The sequence below is a fragment of the Rhipicephalus sanguineus genome, chromosome 7 (genome assembly GCF_013339695.2).
Source record: "Rhipicephalus sanguineus isolate Rsan-2018 chromosome 7, BIME_Rsan_1.4, whole genome shotgun sequence".
NCBI lineage: Eukaryota > Metazoa > Arthropoda > Arachnida > Ixodida > Ixodidae > Rhipicephalus > Rhipicephalus sanguineus.
Window position 1 is genome coordinate 169,980,987 of NC_051182.1, and position 20,137 is coordinate 170,001,123.

A 20,137-nucleotide genomic window follows, 5' to 3' on the forward strand; every position below is an offset into this window, starting at 1 on the left:
CCAGAGCTAGCGAGCAGAAGCGTCTCGCCCATGCGTGCCCCGAAATCCAGATCGATACTTCTGCACCACTCGCTCAAACGCCAATGGGGATATATATAAGGGGGGAATGAAGACCCCGAAGCTGTAGCGGAAACGCAAAACGAAAGCAAGAACTACAGCATAACGAAAAAGCAGTATATTATACAACAGAATGTAAGCACCGCGATGGAAGCGTGAGCGTGAGCAGATCGATTCAATCGGGCGTCCTGATGAATGCGTCTGCCGTGACGTCTCCATTGACAGCGAAGACCGCTTGGGGGAGTGGGTGAGCTAGGGGAGAGGATGGCGTATTCCATGCGTGAACCGTACTCGACCGAAGGGTGTTGGCAACGCCGACCGAGCGGTGACGCCGCCGTGCGCATTGAGGTACCAAGATGCATTGGGGATGACGCTGTGGCGTTTGTACGGTGTAGTTGGGCGGATCTATCTTTCTTCATGATGGACCGGCAGCGCAACCACACACAGACAGAGAAAAGAAGCAACACTAAAACACAGCGCTGACTTACAACTAATTTTTTTTTATTTCAGAACAACCCCCGTATGTTTCCCTCATGTGCAAACTGAAGGAACGGGAAAATCATTGCAGACCAACAAAAAACCAAGCGAGCACAAAAAAAAAAATGTGCCTCTTTTTGCGATGACGGCCAGTGCAGCCAGAGCACACCGTATTACTGTGTCGCCATCTGTGGATGCACCCTGAAGTAATTTGTGGCATACAGATATATAAAGCCTCCGACATTACATATTATAGCGGAACAAAACAGGCACACACAAAGGGTGTTTCAGCTCCGCTAACGCGAAACCTGTGGAGGGGCGAAGCATGCAGTGTGCGCCGGTGTTTCCCACAGCAAAATCACTGCTAATGGGCGATGAGAGACAGAAGAAAGATTAGGCACAGAGACCTGCAGTCCGCTTTTCGTTAACGTGCACGCTGCGAATCTTTATTCAACTACGCACAATAGAATTATCCCACCGGCACTACATTGCAGGTCAAGATCCAGTGCCTATATATAGGGGGTGGCCGATGAACGGTTGTGCAGCGCGAGCAGTCAGTTTTTTCAATCAAGAAACTCCCTAGCAGACACTGCCTGCGTCGGCGTTGTTTCTCGCGGTTGGGGGCGTGTTCTCGTTCCTTAATTCGTCCTTAATTCAGCGTTCATCACAGAAAGAGCGTTTCCATAGTCAACGCGCACCGTTAGGTCTCTCTCTCGCCACACGGCGAGAGCTGAGGCGGTGGCGCCTTCTCTTGCGCTCAAGCAAATGGACCATCCCGACAGAAGACCACAATCCACGATGCACGCCGACAAGCCGAGACCCTAAGGTGCTTCGCCCCTAAAACATTGTAGATCAAAGTCACATGTACTGGTCTAAAATTCATACTCGCAATCATGTAACGTCACCGATGGTTCACTCATTCATGAACCAGCAGACGCTAGTTCTTGATTGCAGGTTCAGGCTTTTTTTGTAGCCACTATAGCCAGGAATAAATACTTAATTGGCTCAGTCGCGCAACACCATTTGTATTGTAGTATAGAAAGAACACAAACAAAACACGTACAAATAAAACAAGAGAAGATCGAGCACAATGCAAAACACGACTGTCACCGAAGGCCAGCACCCGTTGATTGGCAGACTGCACTTCTCTGACACGTAATGTGAACGTTCGGCTTCGTGCATTAATGTGGCAATGGAGGGCGTATATATCATCATTAGGCTGCAGTCAACGCGCTTTCTTTATCGACAATCGGCTCAAACCTCTCACAGCGAAGTGCCGCTGCGTAGATTTGAATGCGTCCCGCAAGCCGCCTATCCACACTAACGTGGCAACCGTACTGCCTCCTTTAGCCCGATCCCGCGGCGAATAGTGTCCAGCTATGGCCTCCGAGATTGCGCGCCGGCGCTCAATCTCGGAGGCCATGATCCTGCGGATTGCTGCGTGCATATTAACTAGCGCGTATAGGCCTGATGCGTTGCAGCTTTGAGTGAACAAAGCTGCAACGCTTTGTTCACTTGCTGGGCAAGAAGTATATAGGGTCTACAGCAATTGCCAATCCTTGCCTAGGGGTCTCATTGGAAGGACCGTAACTATTAGTGCAACAAAATTATGCACTGTTCTTATTGACTGTGAAAGCTGACGTGGAGGAGAAAAAGTGGACAAAGTTTAAGAAATATCAAAAATGTTTTTTTTATTGTCAGAAATTTCTATTCTTCGGTATATTCTTGAACTTAGCCCGATCATATCTCTTTACTGCAAAGTTATATAAACATAAAATTTGGCAGTATCGTAGATGATTATGCGAAGCACGTAATGCGCAATTTTCGGGGGTTTTCCACAAGGCTTCTTTGAGATAAAGACCTTCAAATTACAGAAAAGAACGTTTCCTCGGCCAATTTTTAGGTTTTTTATAACAACATCTACACTACACATAAAAACTAAAAATATCTAAGCAGAAGCAAAAACACGCATATATTTAGTTAAAGAAATTTCAGCTACCTCACTTTAATATATTTCGTGAAATTCATAATGAGAGTTGGCCAAAACAGCAGAGCGCATCAGCGCTCCCCTCCACCTCTTCGTCATTATTGATTCCCTGTGCTTCGAAAAAAATGTTTTGGCGGCGAAACAAATTGCGGATCTCTTCTTTCCACTCATTAGACAATAATACTTAAAATCTGGAAATAAATTTAAGAGGTCGACCAGCCATCCTTTGTTCGATGTTATGCGAAGTCACCCCACCGGCTCTTCATTTTTTTTAATGCTTTCCTTGCTATTATTGCGCATAGTTGCTCCTCGTTGTATCGTTGTGTCCAGTAAAACAAACATGCTGCACCGGGCGATGGGGGAAAACAGGGCCGGCTTTATTGCACACCAGTACATATATAGGCTTTAGAAGGGGCGTGTGATTACGCCGTTAACAGATAAGCTCTTCGACTAGAACGTTCAACAGATACGAAACGCTATCGTGGCACACGTGTAGCGCTCGGCGCCCGAAATACGATACATCTTCCTCTGTTTGAAAACAAAACAAGGAAAGGGAAAAGAACATCAATGAAAGTTGCGAGGCACGCTAGTTCAAGGCACTTGCACGAAGTTCTGGTCGTAGGCCAGACGGTGAGGCGCTCGACGTTGTCTGAGCGACCTTCTTGGGACTTGTGTGGACGAGACACTTGTTGAGGCAATGGGCTGTGCGGGCGTAGACGGAGCTATGCATTCTGCACGTCGATGTGCGAGCGCGTTGCTTTGGCTAGACTTTACCTCGAAGTCGTCGTCGTCGTATTCCTGGTTGTTGTGTCGGAAGGGCTCCCGCGTGAGTAGTAGGTGCTGCCGGTTGCGCCTGAGCACCGTGCCGTTTTCTGTGACGACTGTATACGACCTGGGGTGACCAGCAGACTTGAGCACTTTAGCTTTCGTCGCCCATGTTCCTTTCTTTATCCGGACCGTATCTGCCGGGCTCAGGTGCGCCAATGGTCTCCTAGAGTGGTCTGTGTGAGGACGCCGGAGCACCTCGTGCCTGGTGTTGCCTTGAACGTCAGGAATAGTTGTGCGGAGCCGTCGCCCCATCAGCAGCTCAGCGGGCGATGCGCCGCACTCGAGCGGGGTGGTCCTGAAAGCAAGCAGTCCCAACCAGAAATCTTGTTTCGCTTCACTTGTTTTTTTGAGGATGCGCTTAGCTATCTGAACACCCTTTTCCGCCAACCCATTAGAGCGTGGGTATCCTGGACTAGACGTTACATGCTTGAAATCATACAGTTGCGAGAACAACGCAAATTCATGACATGAAAATTGAGGGCCATTGTCAGAGCAAACTTCCATCGGAATGCCGTGCCTAGCAAAAATGGCGCTTGTTACGTCAATGATTGTTTTGGCCGTCATATCTTTGAGGAGTTCAACTTCGGGGAAGTTTGTCAGGGCGTCGTAAACGCACAGGTACGACCTCCCGCCGTATTCAAAAATGTCAATGCCGACGCGGTACCACGGTTGGTCCGGCACGGGGCGCATCAGTAAAGGCTCTCGAGGCTGGCTATATGCGTACTTTTTGCAGATAGAACATGTCTGGACGAATGATTCTATGTCAGAGTTCATTCCCGGCCAAAAAACTAGTTGTCTTGCCCTGGCTTTGCTCTTGTTGATTCCCAAGTGCCCTTGGTGAATTCTTTCCAGTGTCTCGCCTTTCATGCTAGCCGGAATAACCACTTTGCAGTCTTTGAGCAGGACCCCTTTCACGTTTGATAACTCTCCCTCGAATCGTTTCCACGGCCCTTCCAAGCACTTTCCAGCTTCTAGGTCCCGCAGCACGTTCCTTAGTTCATCTCGCGCCGTTTCCGTGGCTAGCCGCCTCCATGTGCCCTCACTAACAAGTGAAGAGACTGTACTCACGGCATGTACTTCTACATCGTTGCTGTCGAGGTCGCAGGCCGTTGTCTTCGTTGTGGCACGTGACAACATGTCAGCCAGGAGGAGCTGCTTACCTGGAACAAATTTCAATTGAACGTCATAACGCAGCAATCTCAAAAAGAATCTTTGCAACCTCGGAGGCATGTCACCAATCGCCTTCTGGGAGATTGCGATCAAAGGGCGGTGGTCTGTTTCAGCAATAAACTGGCGACCGTAGACGAAGTGATTAAACCTTTCACAGCCAAACACCACTGCCATAGCCTCTTTTTCTATTTGAGAATAACGCTGTTGTGTTTCGGTAAGCGCTCGTGACGCGTACGCCACGGGCTTCCATGTGTCATTGTGACACTGCAACAAAGCGGCACCGATTCCGTCTCGGGTTGCATCACACGACACTTTTGTTGCTTTGGATCGAATACCGCCAACACGGGCTGTGTGCTAAGGTAGTCGCAGAGTTCTTTCCACTCTTTCGCGTGGTTGTCGGTCCATTCGAAGACTGTATCTTGTCTGATCAAGCTTCTCAAAAGAGCAGTTCTTTGAGCTAGTGAAGGGAGAAACTTGCTGAAATAATTGACGACACCGAACATCCTTTGCACCGCGAGCTTGTCTTCTGGGGTCGGCATGTGCAGCATGCAATTAATCAGCGTCGGGCTTGGCCTGATGCCTGCTTTATCGATTACGTCTCCAAGAAACTCGATTTCCGGGACGCCGATACTGCACTTCTCAGGATTGAAGGTCAATCCGGCGAGCTGTGCAGCAAGCAACACAGATTTGAGGCGTTCATTGTGCTCTTCTACCGACGAACCCCATACCAGAATATCGTCCACGTATATTTTTACGCCGGGAAGGCCTTCGAAAATTTCATTCAGCGTTTTTTGGAACACTTCTGAGGCGGATGATATGCCGAAGGGTAATCGTAAAAAGCGGTAACGACCAAATGGGGTAGAGAACGTGCAAATCCGCGATGTAGAGTCATCCAAGGGGATTTGGTGAAATCCAGAGTTAGTGTCTAAGCGGGAGAACACAGTCGCACCAGCTAGCTCGGCTTCTATATCCTCTCGTCGCGGCATCATGTAGTGCTCCCTCTTTATGCACTCATTTATTTTCCTAGGGTCGATACAGAGACGAATCTTTCCGTTCTTTTGCGAACGATCACAAGAGGACTCACCCAGTCGGTAGGCTCGGTGACCCTCGTGATGATTCCGGCGTGCTCCATCCTGTCGAGTTCGTCCCGTAGTGGTTCCGTCAGGGCCAACGGTACACGTCGCACTGGTTGAATGACTGGCACAGTGTTGTCTTGAAGCACCATGTGATATACTTTTTTCACGCAGCCAGTTCCAGTGAAAAGATGACGAAAGTCTTTCACAATTTCTTCACAGCCGTCCTTTGATACGCTGTGAACGCGTGAGAGCAATCCAAGGCGTTCGGTTGCTTGTAGGCCCAGGATTGCTTGGCGACCTTTGCGTACTACAAAAAAATCGAGAGGAATAGCTCGGTCACCGAGCGTCACTTCCGTACAGACGACTCCAAGATGCTTGATCGTGTCTCCACCGTACGAATGTAGCACCACGCTACTCTGCTTCATTTCAGGGCTTGGGTGCATCTTATTGTATATACCAACGGGCAGCAAGTTGGCCTGAGACCCTGTATCTACTTTAAGTTCGACCGAAACGTTGTTTACGGTCATTCGAACCATCCAATCACGTTGGCTTATTACTCCTCTTGCCGATACCTCTAAAACGCTGAAGTCATCTTCGTGATCTTGAATTTCGCCAACCAGCGCGGAGGATCTGCAGCAAATTGCAAAATGGTTCCTCTTTTGGCATTTTCTGCAACTTCGTCCGAACGCAGGACAGTTTCCAGGCTGATGTGTGCGGCCGCATTTGGAGCACTTGTACATCTTCACTTGCGCCGTTTTGGGGTTCGGGCCTGCGTTACGAACGGCGTCCACTTGCTTTTGACCTTGTTCCCATGTTTCTTGGCGAAGCGCTGATGTTTCGGCTGCCTTGCAGACGTGCAGCCTTCTGCAGTGTCAATTCGCAGTCCCTGAGCAGCTTTTCTCTGACCCTGTCGTCGTTGGTTCCGTACACAATCTGGTCTCGGACCATAGAATCTAGAAGCGTGCTGAAATTGCATGCTCGTGCCTGCTTCTTCAGATCCCGCAAAAAGTGTTCGAATGGCTCACCTTGGCTTTGCACTCTCTTCCGAAATACGTAGCGTTCATGTACTTCGTTGGTCTGCAACGTGAAATATTCGTCGAATTTCTTGATGACCGTCGCGTAGTCGGCCTTGTCTTCGCCTTCCGTGAAGTTCAGTGTGTTGAATATCTCGATGGCGTCTTCCCCTGCGACACTGAGAAGGAGCGCTGTCTTCGACGACACTGATCGCTGCTTGTCACTTGGTTCCGATGCCGCCAGGAAAAGCTCGAATCTCTGCTTAAATGTCTGCCAATTCTTGCTTGCTTCTCCCGTCGTGTTTAACGGACCAGGTAGCCTCAACGAATCCATTGCGTATTCCTCGCAGCGCTGGCCGTCGAAGATCAACCACTTCTGACACCATGTATCGTTGTGTCCAGTAAAACAAACATGCTGCACCGGGCGATGGGGGAAAACAGGGCCGGCTTTATTGCACACCAGTACATATATAGGCTTTAGAAGGGGCGTGTGATTACGCCGTTAACAGATAAGCTCTTCGACTAGAACGTTCAACAGATACGAAACGCTATCGTGGCACACGTGTAGCGCTCGGCGCCCGAAATACGATACACTCGTGGTCAGAAACTGTGTTTTTTCCAGCCCCGATGGAGGTCTTCGGCAGCTTGTGAAGCGCTGGAACGGCATGTGCAGTGCCCACTTCTTGGGCAACGATGGGAGAAGCTCCACAGCCCTGCACTCAGCCTAAATGTTCCGACACTTTTTTCTGTGTGCAGTGCGAAAGGCGACAGCGTGACCTCACGACGAAGCGTTAAAGAACTTCATATCCAGAAGGGGACGCGGCGATTTACAGAGCCAGGCGCATGCTATAGGTCTGAGCAGGATGCATATGCTCGATCTTGTTGACAAAGGTGGCGGCGTGCTTACACCATCCTAGGCGCCCAGCCTTGCATGTGCACCTTGCACTCATAATGTGCAATTCGTTCTATAGAAAACTGGGAAACTGTGCAGAAATCATTGAACAGCCTGAAGGAACGAGTGAGGGCAAAAAAAAAATGGCCGCGGATCTGCGTGCTTCACTGCAAATGTCGTTGAAAGACGATAGTCTTCTGCCGGCCGTACTACATGGTCTCATCCGCGGCCACCCGTCATGTTGTTCTCGTACCATTTCCGTCCTAGCATGATAAATGCAATGGAAGTTTGTTTGAACAGATTTCATTTTACCGCATTATTTCATCAAGTGGCCATTTATGTTTTGCCTTGCCTCAGACAGCGCCTGCTCTATGTTGAATCGGCCGCATCTGGCTGGCATTAATAAAATAGAGGAGGCGCTGCGGGGGATATGGACGCCATCTGGCAGTGGCGTCAGGAAACACGAGCTTGTGCAGAACCCAGGGCCACTGCCAGGTGGCAGCACCACATCGCTGGCAGAGGGCTTTTTCGTGCATAGCGTCGCATTTTCAGCGCAGCCTAAAAAACACTAGGGTCTTTAGAATTGCCTATCTATGCATTTTCTAGTAAAGTAATACACCACCTAATACTTACGTACTGATGTTGCGCATCAGATATGCGTGATATTTGCGTTTTGATCGACCATGTTGACAAGTATGAACGCAGCTACGAGTTCAAGATGGCTGGGCGTTCAGCAAGTGCTGAAACATTGGCCGGGTGGCTGAATCGTGGGGCAGACAGACAGACAGATAGACCAAAATTTCTGCGTTCAATTATCCCAAAAAAGACTATCGTCTTTAAAAGCGGGAGAAACGGAACGAATTTTTCCTTTGCTTAGCCCGAACCGCAACTACCAACAGAACGGATGCAAAAGTCAAAGGAAGCTCTTTGCGTAATAGATGAAAAAAGAAGATTTTTATTTGATATAAATAATACACGACGTTCATAAAACTTTGATAATCTGAAAGCGCACGTCCTAGTCGACACTGCTCATCTGAGGAACACACTTGCCAATAAATTTGGAGGGACCCTTTGGAGACGTTCCTTCATAACACCTTAAACATGATTGCCGGTTTAAAGATCATTGTCGTGAAGACTGCTTTTATTTTAAATATTTTTCTACGTGTTCAGTTCTGCGCAATCCAGACAATAATGCGCGCTGCTTCGTCCAGCAATGTCATTGCATGGAGCGCCCGCAACATACACCGACGGGATCACGCGCGCGGACGCTACTGGTGGCGCTGACTGTCCTATATAGCGCCGCAGCGCAACCAGCTGTCGAGTCTGCTCGAGGCCTAGTATCGCCACTGGCCGCTGCGGTGGCGCGCCTGCCACGGTTGCTGCCCGTTGTTATAACGTTGTCTACAGGTGGTGGAATAAAAGCCCTCTCCAGGACAACATGGAAAGCCGACTTAAAGAACTGCACACATCAGTAATGTCCTTGCTTGGCGAACATTTGATGCCAAACATGCGTCTCACCTTCAGCTCTTTAAGGGGCCGCTCAATATGCTGACGAATGATAGACGTTGTAGTGGCAATGCTCCCGGTAAACGGAGAGCGTTTAGGGTAGAGTGCAAGGAAGGTTTACAAGGATGGTTCACGCCATTGCTTATAGACAGGTCCCATCCGTAGGGGATTTCGCAGCCGTCAGCTCCCCCGGTAACCAATCTTCAAGGAGTGCAATTGTCTGGAGCTTCTTCTCCGCTTTCTCTCATACCAATCTCATTCTTTCGTTGATGGTTAAAGCAACTATAATTGTCCTTTTTGCGCAAGTATACTATTATGCCCCCTAGCGCCAGAAAGTTGTGTGGTGACGGTGTCGCAGCAAGTGGTGTTAGCCTGCGTGTATACAGCCGGCATTGTGTTCAGGGTCGCCATTGGGTAGATTCGAAAAGCAGACAGAACTGAAGCTAGAAGTAGCTAGAAGTAGCCATACGTAGCCATGCCGTTTATATTACCGCCAAATTTGTAGCCATAAGCCCCAGAAGCGGTACTTTGAACAATTTTGATTATTGAATAATGAGCATCTTGTTTGAAATAATTAAAAAAATGAAGTAAGAGCTCACTTTTTACCCCATCCTGGGTCTTCAAGAGACATTTCCCTCGTACCTACAGTCACGCGTAAATGAACACGAAAATGTAAATCACAAAGTCGAATATGTTTGCCGCCTAGTGGATCATTCGCAAAAAATTGCAGTATCGCACCGCAAAATACGCAGGTTATCAGGATATTGTATAAATATTTGACAACGCCGTCATATGAGAGCTGTGTGGGGAAGCACTCTAAAACATGTCCTCGGAATCTGCGTAGATTGACTAGAATTGAACCAAAAGATGCCACTGGTTCTACAATAATTTTCCATTTTACCGGATCTCCTGTTCCGTTACGGCAGGGATGCGAGGCCATGTACCAGAGATGGCGCCACATGCACATGACCGGAAAGCCTTCATCGTGTTTCATTTATCAGGAAAGAAATCCAAACAAAGACACAAGTTCAAGTGATAATGGAGGTTTGACGTGACGAAAAATCGTTGAACAGGAAATGCCGCCGGCCCGTACGTTTCGGCAACTGGACTTGTCTCTGCCAGGAGGAAGACATGTACTTTTGTCGACACGACGGTTGCAGCAACATTTCCTGTACGACAACTTCGTATTAGTTCTCAGCTATAGCATCATTTATACGCCAACATCATAACAGCCAATATCATTATTGCCGATGCCAATATCAACCAATATTAATATACATTGTACGTGCAAAAGTCTGGGGACATGCACACATGATGTTGCCAAAGAACGAGGCACCGGTGTTTCCTGACGAAATTAGCATGTTCTTTCTCCAGACGGTTTCGTTTCGCCCGCGGCAGTTCAAAAAGCAGCGCGCTCTGGTGGGGCCAATCAATGCGATCGCAAGAGGAGGCTGGAGAGGGGAACGTCTAAGTTACTGTAGAACGAGAGAACCGGCTATGGGAGACCAGCGCTGGATAGGTGGCGCGCCGAAAAAATGCGCCTGGCGGGAAGTCGCGGCACAAGTCCGCCGCTCGATCCGACGACATTGCTTGCAGCTCGCATATGTTTCGGCTGTGCGCGTCGTTTCGCTTCGGTTCAAGCTTCTGAGAGAGAGAAAATAAAACATTAACAAGGTTCTGCGAATGCTCATTCAGCTAGCGCCATCAAGCGAAAGAATACTGAAGAAAATTTGCAAAGCTTTATATATTTTTCGCAGTGTGCCGCGGCGAGCGCGCCTGCGTAAACCCGCTAGCGTGGTTCCCGGGTTCGCGGTCCCGTGCTTGTTTTAAGTTGTCGACAGCTATGGCGCCAGTTGTGCTCCGCTATGGTTTTAGTAAAATAACATGGCCTAAGGACCACTTCTACAGAAAGGCACTTGAAAACGGGGCGAAGCTGTGCAAGGCGAAATACGTGTACGATGTGGAAGAGACGGTGTCATGCCGTGACAGCGATTCTCAAGTTGCAGCGAAATGCCACTCGCAAGTACACCAAGCCAGCTACGATGTCACACTTCATGTAAGCGAGCATTTCATGCTAGCTCGGTTATTACCGCGTGTTCCTGTCCTGTTTCTTTACGGCGCGTGTAGTTGTGTGAAATAAGCGCGAAGCTGTACGCAGTAAATCGCACAGTTGGTTTAATCGTACAGCGAGTTGACCCGTGCGTGATCGCAACGCTGGCACTACATGTTTTCATTTCGAACGAAAACTTGTTCACGTTTACTTAATGCTGTCTTTATGTGTTCGCCTCTCGTCTCAGCGCCTGATAAGTGGGGCCACCTGTTCCTGCAAGGCCGGCAGCGACGGCGCCTGCAAGCACGTCGCAGCGGTAGCACTCGAGCTCACTAACTTAGCCGATGCAACGTCGTCAACTGACGTGCCTCAAGTGCTCCCATAGCTGGCCGTCTTCACTGTTGTATAAAACAATGAAACACGCGAAATTCGCTTTAGACCCCAGCTCGACGCCGCCAGAGAGGACCAAACTTACCCCGCTCGCCTGACAGCTTGTATCTAACGTTGCCTCCGTTCTTGCTCGTATGGTTTCGCAGGAAAGACGTAGGAAGATATATCACCTTTCATTCCTACGTAGTTATGACACTTATATACGCTGCAGTAACCGTCGGCCTCCTTTTTTTTGTTCGGCGTTCAGTGCCCGCACCGCCTTCGCTAGTAGCCATCCTTGTGCGTATCGTCCGCGGGAGCGGCTGAGAAGTGCGCGCTTTGACCGCGAGGGCGGCACAGAAACTCCAGCGCTGGTTCCCTATAGAAACAAGAAGAAGAAGTAAAGAGGAAAGGCAGCGCCACCCGTCACGGATATAAACAGGGGGGATACGCTTTAACGCTGTGCAAACAACCGCCCGCGGCGTACGGACAAACGGCAGCGCGCCTCAGCGGACAAGCAAGGCAGCAGCCGGATCGCGCACACGCTTGCGAGCCCGCCGGCCAGCAAATGCCCGCGGCCGCCAACATTATAATAAGGCATGCATGCGCTGCGCGGCTCTCTCTAATAGCTCCTCCAATTTTCAGCTTCCTCTTCTTCTTCTCGGAGTGAAAAGAAGGTAGAGAGGAAATCGATCCCCCATCCGGGCACCTGTGTGCAAGCATGCATGTGCGTGTGTATCTAAATATACATCTGTGCACTATATGCTTGTCTTTATCAAAGCTCGTCTCGGCGTATGTGCGCTCGTGGAGCACCATTTATGGACATGCGCGAAAAGCTATGGTGCGTGTCTGGCTGCATATATGCACGGTGTTCGACTGCCCAGCGTTTCCGTAGCTCGAACCTTCGTTGCAGGTGCAACTTGCATCACAAACTTCAAGCTCCTATACCATGTTGTTCATGGCCGCATGTGGATGGGAGCTGCTTCCACGAAGGCATAGACTTTTCGCATTGGAATAGCGGACGCACGTATATCCATGCATGTGATTACTCTGGAACCAAAGACACAACCAAACCTTATACTGAGGGTTTATGCGCTGTATGACATTCAGCCGATTCAGCGCTGTTGTCTCCGGGCAGGATTTAACCTATAGGTTTCAAGGTTTAGGAAACCAATATTATTCAACCGTATAGAGTGCGTGGACGCCTCCGGTGGAGGCGTAAGCGTTGCTATGCACTACTCAACGTCAAGAGGTACCCACAACTGTTCCTGCAGACATCATGACCACTTTCGAATGTGTGCGTTTATCTCTGAATTTTCATTATTTTTCACTTTGCCCCAGTAGCAAAGTGGCCAAGCGTCCGCTCGAGTATTTTGCTTTCTCTTGCTTCTCGATCTGTTGTGAAGTTGTGCTTTCAGGAGGTATTTAATGCAGTCACGTTCCGCGAAATCCGAGGCACAGCATTGTGCTTGGCCCAGTGTCAATCATGAGGACAAATGTGACTGCAGTTACTGGTAGACCTGTTTAAACCGGTCGTCGGCGAGAAAATATGCAATATCAATCTCGACGATGAGTAGCGCGGAATCGTGTGATCTCCCCAAAAGGGCGACTTCCTGTGTCTGCTACAGCGTTAAAGACACCGACAACCAATTTTATGGTACCTGTTTTCTTTATCGCAAGGTGCAAACGTATACGTCGACCGATGCGATCTGCGAAGAGCAGTGTGTACATGTGCACAGTACGTAGGTTAAGCATTTCATTTAATCTAGCATGGAATATTGCCAATCCGGGATCGAATCCCGGCCACGGCGGCTGCATTTTTGATGGAGGCGAAAATGTTTGAGGCCGGTGCACTTAAATCTAGGTGCACGTTAAAGAACACCAGGTGGTCGAAATTTCCGGAGCCCTGCACTACGGCGTCCCTCATAATCATATCGTGGTTTTAAGTCGTTAAACCCCAGATATTATTATTATTGTTATTATTATTATTATTATTATTATTATTATTAATATATCATTATTATTATTATTATTATTATTATTATTATTATTATTATTATTATTATTATTATTATTATTATTATTATTATTATTATTATTATTAATGCCTCTGTACAAAATTCTTGGTTATTGCTTTAAACTATGTTAGTTTATTTTGCATGCACAGAGTTTCAAGAGCAGTTTGAATTATGCGACATCTAGGGGGTGAGAAATTAAGAACCTTTGAGCTCAAGTTAGCACAGAAAACCCACACGCACGGAGAAAAGTTTAACTGGGGACAATCAGATTATAATGTAGCATTCCGACTCTTGGGATTAAAAGAGTTTCAGGCATATATGACGACGTCAGCTGAGATGGCATATTGATAGTCGGTGATAGCTTGGACGGCTTCATTAATTCTTTCCTCGTTTAATTGTATAATTGCAATGAGTACATATAATGGAGCGTGTATGGGAACAATAAGGGGCACGCACTACGACCACGATATCGACCACGATATACCCAGTGACCAAAAATATGTTGATATATGCTGCATATGTTGAAGATGACTGCTCTTCAGAGTAAAAATATGACGTAGAAAAATATGTAAAGGGCATAAACACCTAATCGAACATGTCCGTCCGAGGATATTTGAGATAAAAGATGTCGATGAAGTGCATGACCTTCAGACTAAAATGCGCTTTTCACGAGACTATACTCAAGGTCTATAAATACGTTTCTACTGGTCATGAAACTTCTGCGTAACGCTATGGGAGAGTTTCATACAGCGGCCGCGGTGACCGCGCCGCGGCGTTGCGAAGCTATAACTGAAGCCCCGGAATGAAATTTCATTCACGGGCTTTAGCTAGAAGGCGACAGCGCTCTGGACACTATAGACGCCGTGTGTTGCCGTGCGTGCTTGCATTTCTTTAATCAGAAGTTTCCCTCTGCGTGGCGCCATCGATGTTTTGGTGGCCTCCACAAGAACGTTCGGTTTATTATCTTAAGAAAACAGATGTTCGTCTATAGGATATCAAGCGAACTTAATGGATTTTCGCGTTAGATGCTTATCTTAAGTTTCGCCGAAATAATATTTAGACTTAATGACAAAACCGTCAATGTTAACAGAACCTGCACGCAGTCTCTTCACAACAACGTATTCTTTGCAGTTTCCGGTATACGTTTGGCTCCATGGATAGTCCTCAAAGAGACAAACGGTGCACATAAGTTTGTTGTAAGTATGTGTATGTTAGTACCTAGTAGCATGCGTCAGGGACATCCTGTGGATTTTGACATTTCTGTAGAAATGTTTCATTTCTACAGAAGTGCTTAGCCATTTGCATATGTCACAGGCCTAGTTGTATATACACTGCAGTCCTATACGAGGAAATAATCTTTTTCTAAACGCACCTTTGGGCAGTGCTATCACGGGTGTAATATTCGTGCTCGTATCCAGGACAGCTCTGCGGTCTTACTTAGTACACTAACTAACACATGCTGTGTGCAAGGGTATACCACTCTGGATAAAAGGGTGTCGACGAATGCTCTCATTGTATTACCAGCCGACGTGGAACATATACAAAAGGAGGAGTATAGAGCCATCCTGCGGCAAGATACTACCGGGTTCTCGTTTGAATCGAATGAAAAATAATAATAATAATTGCTGGGCTTTTACGTGTCAAAACCACGACATGATCGTGAGGCACGCCGTATGTGAACGGCGGGATAATTTTGACCACCTGAGGTTCTTTAATGGGCCACTAAACCTAAGTACCCGGCCGTTCTTTGCATTTCGTCCACTATAATTTCTTGCACAAGGTCTCTGGGTCTTCTAGAGTATTTCATGGTGCAATGCTCAACGTAAGTTCGACTTTAAAGAGTACACCGCGTACAATAAACGTAAGTGCCGGTATGTGCGACGGTGCACACAACTATATACACGTATACGTTTATGAGCACACGGCATGGGCACAGGCGAAGCTGCGTCGCTTGATGGGCAGCCTTAGACGAACGATTGCTAACGATAAATGACTTGATATAGTAAACAACTGTGCTTCTATATTATTTGGTCAACACTCACCACTGCTACGTTCAGTTTGCAAACGCAATGAAAAAAACAAAAAAAAACATCAGCGATATCTCTTTTTTTTTTTTTTAAGGGAAACGCCCACGCAAACGCGCGAGTACCTTTCTAAACAGGGCCGATCGGCCGCCTTCTATGAGGTGAAAACAGCGCACACTTGACGAGGACGCACAGAGGGAACGTAGGGCACAGGCGCTGTGTTCCCTCTGTCCGTCCTCAGTCAAGTGTGCGCTGTTTTCGCCTCGTTATGATCGCTCGAGATGTGTTATTCCGCTTACTACTCACGGCATTGCCTCTAGCGTCCACTTTTGTGCCAACATGAAATTTCGGCGGGAGTTGAAGTACTGAAGGACGCTGCTATAACCCTCGAGAAAAATACTTGGACCACGCTTGAGCTTGGCCTTCAGCTTCAAGAGCAGAACGCGATAGCGCATAATCGGGCCCCGTGCGCATCGCCTTCTCAATTGATAGCCTGCTTCGGTTATCGGTGCATCGCTCAACCGTATACCGTGAGGAAACGAACCACTGTGCGCTTAACATTGGTCGTTTCAAACTGTCCTAGAATGGCTAGTGCAACTACAGTTGTTAAGTGCGCACTACGCCATATTTATTCCTTTTGCGAATCAGCGAAGGGCTCCTGGACAGAATCGGGTGGGCACAGGCGGCAAATATTACCGAGACGCTGCCCACATTGAACTAAGCAGGAAAACGATATGGGATGTTTGTTGGCAAACACATGAATGCTTGTTCATGTAGGATGTTAGTGAATTCTTCGTATTCTTTTTGTCGCACACCCGTACGTCATCTGTATGTTAGAGTGGACTTACTTATGAAGGCGTTTTCTCGCCGACTCGTTTTCTGGGGAGTGTGTGCATCCGTAGAGGTGTGCCTAAGAAGAGACACAATGCGCAACCTGTATACATATTGGTGCGTGCGAGAGATTATGTGCATCTGCATTTTTGACATTCATAAAAACTTTCTTTCGTGTGTGCGATCTGACGCTAGTAACATGTCAAAAATTAGCCAAACAACACTAAGTATCGCTTACTGTTGTGGCGTTTTAATATATTTTATCGCATAATTTTATTCCCTATACCGTACATATTTGCGTTGTCAGCGCCATGCTATCATCGGTTACAACCTATAGGAATCTCCGTCCACAGCCGTCGCAGTCGCAACCACGCAAAATTTGCATATTTCCCAACTGCAATTGCTCATTTCTGTGACCTCTAGAGTGCTCCAGAGGTTATTTTTCCATACAAGCACATGCTCCTGTCACTAGTTTCTGGTCGAAAAACTCGACCTTCCTGGCACATATACGCAAATATTCCGACATCACTTCTCAGGGAAGCGTAATAAATCAATTAGGGACAACGAACTTTTAATTATTAATATGCGTAGCAGTTACATTAGCAGCAAAAAAAGTACTTATGGTCACAACCGAAGCCACCTAGCCCGACTCTCTTGCAGTGGGCGGAGCTCGTCTTCATTCTTAGGCTCTTGCTAACAGTGGGAAGAAACGTGGCCCTGGGCCGCGGTAACGTAGTGCGAAGTACAGATAACCAATGTTGGTCCAGGTAAAGCCACGAAATAGATGCGAAGAGATGCGGAGCGCCGGCGACGAGTGTTAGATGGCGAGAGGTATAAAACGGAACCAGTTGGCGCCGGACAAGGCTGATCATCGGGAGAGGCGTTCGTTCTGCACGGGACGTAAAGGCTCTGATATACTCCAGCGTAACGTCGACGCGCGCGTGCGCGCGTCACGGCGACGTTACGTCAGCAAAAAACAGCCCTCTATAGTCCGGCGTCGACTGACCGCCGACGCGGCCGACGGCTGCTGGCGCGCTCGGGCGTCGCTCGGCTCCGAATAGATCCTGCTGCATTTCGCGCCGGACGCGCCGAACTCGCATGTACAGGAACGTGCTTCGCGAGCTGTTTCGTCGGTTCCTGACAGGTGGCGCGGGCGTTCATCGCTTTACTGCGCATGCGCTCCTCTAGATGCGATCGCATCGGCGCGTTCGTGCCGGCTCGACTGTAGCGGAGACAGATTTGCGCCTGGCGTAGCGTCGCCGGCTCGGCGTGACGAAACGCAACGTCCTCGCGGGTGCTCGCGTCGGACGTCGGAGTATAACAGAACCTTAAGGTGTGCTCGCCACCATCGCCTCATACGTGTCCAAGTATGCGTAATTAAACAGTTTTAAGTGAAGGGAAACTACAACAACATTAAAATAAGATATATTGTCGGAAAGAAAGGTATGTGCTGTACTGCAGAGTAGAAACCGAACTTATACGCCGTTTACTTGAAGATTTATTTATTTATTTATTTATTTATTTATTTATTTATTTATTTATTTATTTATTTATTTATTTACGTGTTTATTTACACAAATACCTCACGGGTTCCAATCTCTGGAACGTTGTGTAAAGGGTGGGGGGGGGAGTGACAGTAATAAACAAGCACTAGGAAATGGTGACAAGACATAGCAAATTAAATATTACAGTATAAAACAAATAGGTAAAATATACATCGAAATACATGGCACGAAACACGCGAGGGCAAAGGCAAGGTATAGATATGTGAAAAAGAAACACACTCCAGAAATATATTTTATACAAAAATAAAACATAAATGTAGAAAATAATATACAGTGAAAACATTACAGCAGTACTTCTATGCGGAAATCTGAGAAAAAAAGTAAAGTTAGTTGATTTCTAAAAGTTATTGGCTCACGTATGTTGACAATGATGTCAGGGAGCCCGTTCCACATTTTTATACCACGAGGTAGAGCAGAGTTGCTATATGCTGGCGTTCGGCCTGGCAGACGTTGAAAGCACGTACTCTTATTGAGACTGCTCGAAGAGCGATGTGGTTTCACAAGAGGCAGCGTGGTTTGGCGGTTACTCTATATAGTTTTGTGTAGTAAGCATATTAGAGCAATACGTGTCTGAAGGTGTGAATGTGAAAGTGAATGCTTAATTTTTGTTATACTAGATAGTCTGTCGTAGACATGGGCAATGAAGCGAGCTGCGCGATTCTGAACAGCTTCAATAGATTTGATGAGGTATAATCCTGGTGAGGAGACCAGATGGCTGATGCATATTCGAGCTGAGGGCGTATGAAGCTTTGGGAGGCGAGCACGCAGGTGTGCTACGAAGATTACGCTTTAGGTAGCTTAAAGATTGCGATGCTTTTGCAGTTATTTTATCTATGTGCGTAGACCACGATAGGTTAGGTGTGAAATGAATACTAAGATGTTTGTAGCAAGTTGTAGCCAAAAGAGCGTCATTTTTAAGGGAATATGTAAAAATTGATATTGAGAGCTTTCGCCCAAAAGTCATGGTTTTGCATTTGTTAGTACTCAAGCTCATAAGCCATAGATCAATACGGTCGAAGTCATGTTGAAGCGCACTATGGTCACTGCGTGTATGAATTTTTCTATACAGCACGCATTCGTCGCGAACAATCTGATTTTAGATGTTATCTGAGATGGCAAGTGCTTAATGAATATCACAAATAATAGTAGAGGGCCCAAGACGCTCCCCTGTGTAGCACCGGATGAAACGTCCGTAATGGGAGACGAAGTGCCGTCGACGACTGTGAACTGTTTACGAGATGACAGGAAGTTTCGGATCCAGGAGACAGTTAAAAAATCAATGTTAAGTGGTAAAAGCTATGAGACGACAGTGGGCGACCCGATCGAATGCTTTTGAAAAGTCTATGAATATGCAGTCTGTCTGAAAATTATCATCAGCGTTTCGGAATAGGTCATTAGTAAATTCTAGAAGTTGCCTTTCGCATGATAACCCTTTCCTAAACCCATGCTGGCTTTAAAAAAAGAAATTATTAGATTCCAGATGACTGGTTACGTTTGAGACAATGATGTGGTCAAGTAATTTACCGGGAACGCTATTTAGGGATATCGGTCGATAGTTGCAAACCTTGTTTTTATCTTCCGATTTTTGAAATGGAATCAGTTTGCCAATTTTCCAATCTTATGGAATTTCACCTGTGGTTAATGACTGCAGGGAAATGTGAGGGAGAATTACACTTGACGGGATTACTCTTAAAGAAATTTCGAGTTAATGCCGTCGGCCCCAGATGAGGTGGATAATTTTTAATTTCTTGATTAATGACGATATTCCCTCCGATGTAACACTTATAGTGCTCATGTACTCGTAGCTAACTTCTGGGGAATAAGGCATGTTGAAGTAGTTTTCCTTTTTATGACAGATGTGTGCGCGCTCTTGTTGTGCGAGACGGGGCTCGAAAGATGGCGCCAGGCCACGACCACTGTGCGAGCCGAGCCGGCCGGTGGCCGGAGCTGTAATGGGACACCGAAGTGGACCCCCTGTGGTGAGCGCGGGAGTGCGACTGCGCGCGGGCCCCGAGAGAAAGCAGAAGAGGGACGGCTGTGCAACTGGAGAGACGCCGTATTCTTGTCTCTCCAGCAGTTTCTTTACTTTAGCTAAATAAACGTTGTTCTGTTAAAGTAACCGTTGCGTTTTGCCAGTCTTTCCCTCACGTCTCCCGAATCATCATTCGTTTTGCATCTAACAATTCAGAAGTGGGATAGCGTACGCCCAGAAGTCAACCATCGAGCCCAACCATGCCTGTCACTCGCAACGGAACATCTTCGACGGCTCCGACA

At 47.4% G+C, this 20,137-nt stretch overlaps 1 protein-coding gene across 3 annotated transcripts; it reads right to left on the reverse strand.

Annotated features, from left to right (window-relative positions):
- Positions 1–2,979: 2,979 nt before the first annotated feature.
- LOC125759403 (uncharacterized protein K02A2.6-like) lies at positions 2,980–6,356 on the reverse strand. Of its 3 annotated transcripts, none has more exons than XM_049418113.1 (3): positions 5,604–6,356; positions 4,418–4,509; positions 2,980–3,644 (listed from the first exon to the last, which is right to left on the reverse strand). In XM_049418113.1, exons 2-3 carry the CDS (start codon positions 4,420–4,422, stop codon positions 3,113–3,115), a joined length of 537 nt encoding a protein of 178 aa, XP_049274070.1. In that variant the 5' UTR covers positions 4,423–4,509; positions 5,604–6,356; the 3' UTR covers positions 2,980–3,112. The 3 variants fall into 3 exon arrangements, with proteins under 3 accessions (XP_049274070.1, XP_049274069.1, XP_049274071.1); XM_049418112.1 differs by having other exon boundaries at positions 4,418–4,501; positions 5,604–6,353; XM_049418114.1 differs by lacking the exon at positions 5,604–6,356 and adding an exon at positions 4,569–4,831.
- Between the last annotated feature and the right edge of the window lie 13,781 nt (positions 6,357–20,137).

Bases quoted from the DNA above. Each gene is read 5' to 3' on its own strand.
- LOC125759403 (XM_049418112.1), bottom strand. From the start codon at position 6,335: ATGTACAAGTGCTCCAAATGCGGCCGCACACATCAGCCTGGAAACTGT. The intron at 4,502-5,603 runs GTGAGTCCTCTT...CCAGGTAAGCAG, and splicing joins TCACCGAGCCTACCGACTGG to CTCCTCCTGGCTGACATGTT. The intron at 3,645-4,417 runs GTGAGTACAGTC...GCTTGCTTTCAG, and splicing joins ACGATGTAGAAGTACATGCC to GACCACCCCGCTCGAGTGCG.